We start from the raw sequence: 1,194 nt of genomic DNA on the forward strand, positions 1-1,194 counted from the left end.
AATAAAACAAATATTTTAAATTTTTAAATTAAAAATTGTACATCAATTGTTGAAATAAAAATTAAGAATAACTTTCAAAAATTAAATTTGAATGTAAAAATCTATAATCTATATCCATTATAAAAATTTAGCAATATTTTTTGTTTTTTATTTGTAAAATAAATTTGGACAGTAGGAATTGTGGTTTAGTTTTCATCGCTTAAATATGCTGCATTTAAAATCAATTCAAAAAGCCGGCCTGTCGATAGACGATAGATGAACTTTAATATCGAGTTGCTCAGACTTAGTTCATTTGAACGGCTCACTAAACTGAACGAAAGAGCTACATTGACACTTATTTTATTCATTAATAAATTACTTATAATTTAAATATTAATAAAATAAAACACAAACACCATTTTCAATCACTAAAATCCAGCAGTCGTCAGTTATATTTAATATTCGATTACTCGTTTTGAACGCACAGCTGTTTCAATCGACAGTGAGTGTCATAGCAGGCAGCTTGCGCGCGTTTCAACAATAGCTGTTACATTTTAAAAGTGAGCACTTAACGTCACTTATTTAAGTCTTAAACTAGAAACTTTAATTAAAAGTGAATTATTTCACTGCGTGCGTGGCATCCATGGCGCCCACTGTGCAGGGCGTATTGGCCAATAGATCCGCTGTGCGACAGCCAATGATTTGAAACTTAACCTCTTCATCTTTTAGCGAGCCGCCAACAAACAATTTTGGATCGCTACTCAGAGCCCAAAGTTCGTTTTCTCCCTTTGAGTTCTGATTGATTTTGAGGCCAGTGACGAATTTCAGCTGTTGTGGATTGTAAGCCACGGCCCGTATGTCATTAGCCGTATAGTTTGTCCGCTCATGCCAACTGACCAATGCTCCCAGACTGATTAGACTACAGTAGAGATTGCCGCCATTGTCCATTACCTCCGATTCGCACTGTATACCCCGTGTGCCCAGAATTCGAAAGTGTTTACTGACCGTGTCCACACTCGATGATGACTGCCAGATGCTGGCGTTGTTGACCAGGTCAAGTGGAATGGCCATCTCGAAGAAGCTATTCAGCGTGTGAAAGTACAGAAAGCGATCTGTAATAGATGTGTATAAGAGACAGATAAAAAACCGACTTTATGCACTGATCAAAAAAGCCGGCTATTGAAATCTAAATAAAAACTTAAGTTAGACAGCATT

General features: G+C 36.3%; 1 protein-coding gene across 1 annotated transcript; it reads right to left on the reverse strand.

Moving 5' to 3' along the window:
* Window positions 1-397: 397 nt before the first annotated feature.
* LOC117793211 lies at window positions 398-1,091 on the reverse strand (the record flags this gene model as incomplete). Its single annotated transcript, XM_034633504.1, has 1 exon — window positions 398-1,091. A coding segment is annotated over one exon (494 nt), but the record flags the coding sequence as incomplete, so codon positions are not given.
* Window positions 1,092-1,194: the final 103 nt, after the last annotated feature.

Source organism: Drosophila innubila, unplaced genomic scaffold (assembly GCF_004354385.1).
Source record: "Drosophila innubila isolate TH190305 unplaced genomic scaffold, UK_Dinn_1.0 177_U_U, whole genome shotgun sequence".
Classification (NCBI taxonomy): Eukaryota; Metazoa; Arthropoda; class Insecta; order Diptera; family Drosophilidae; genus Drosophila; species Drosophila innubila.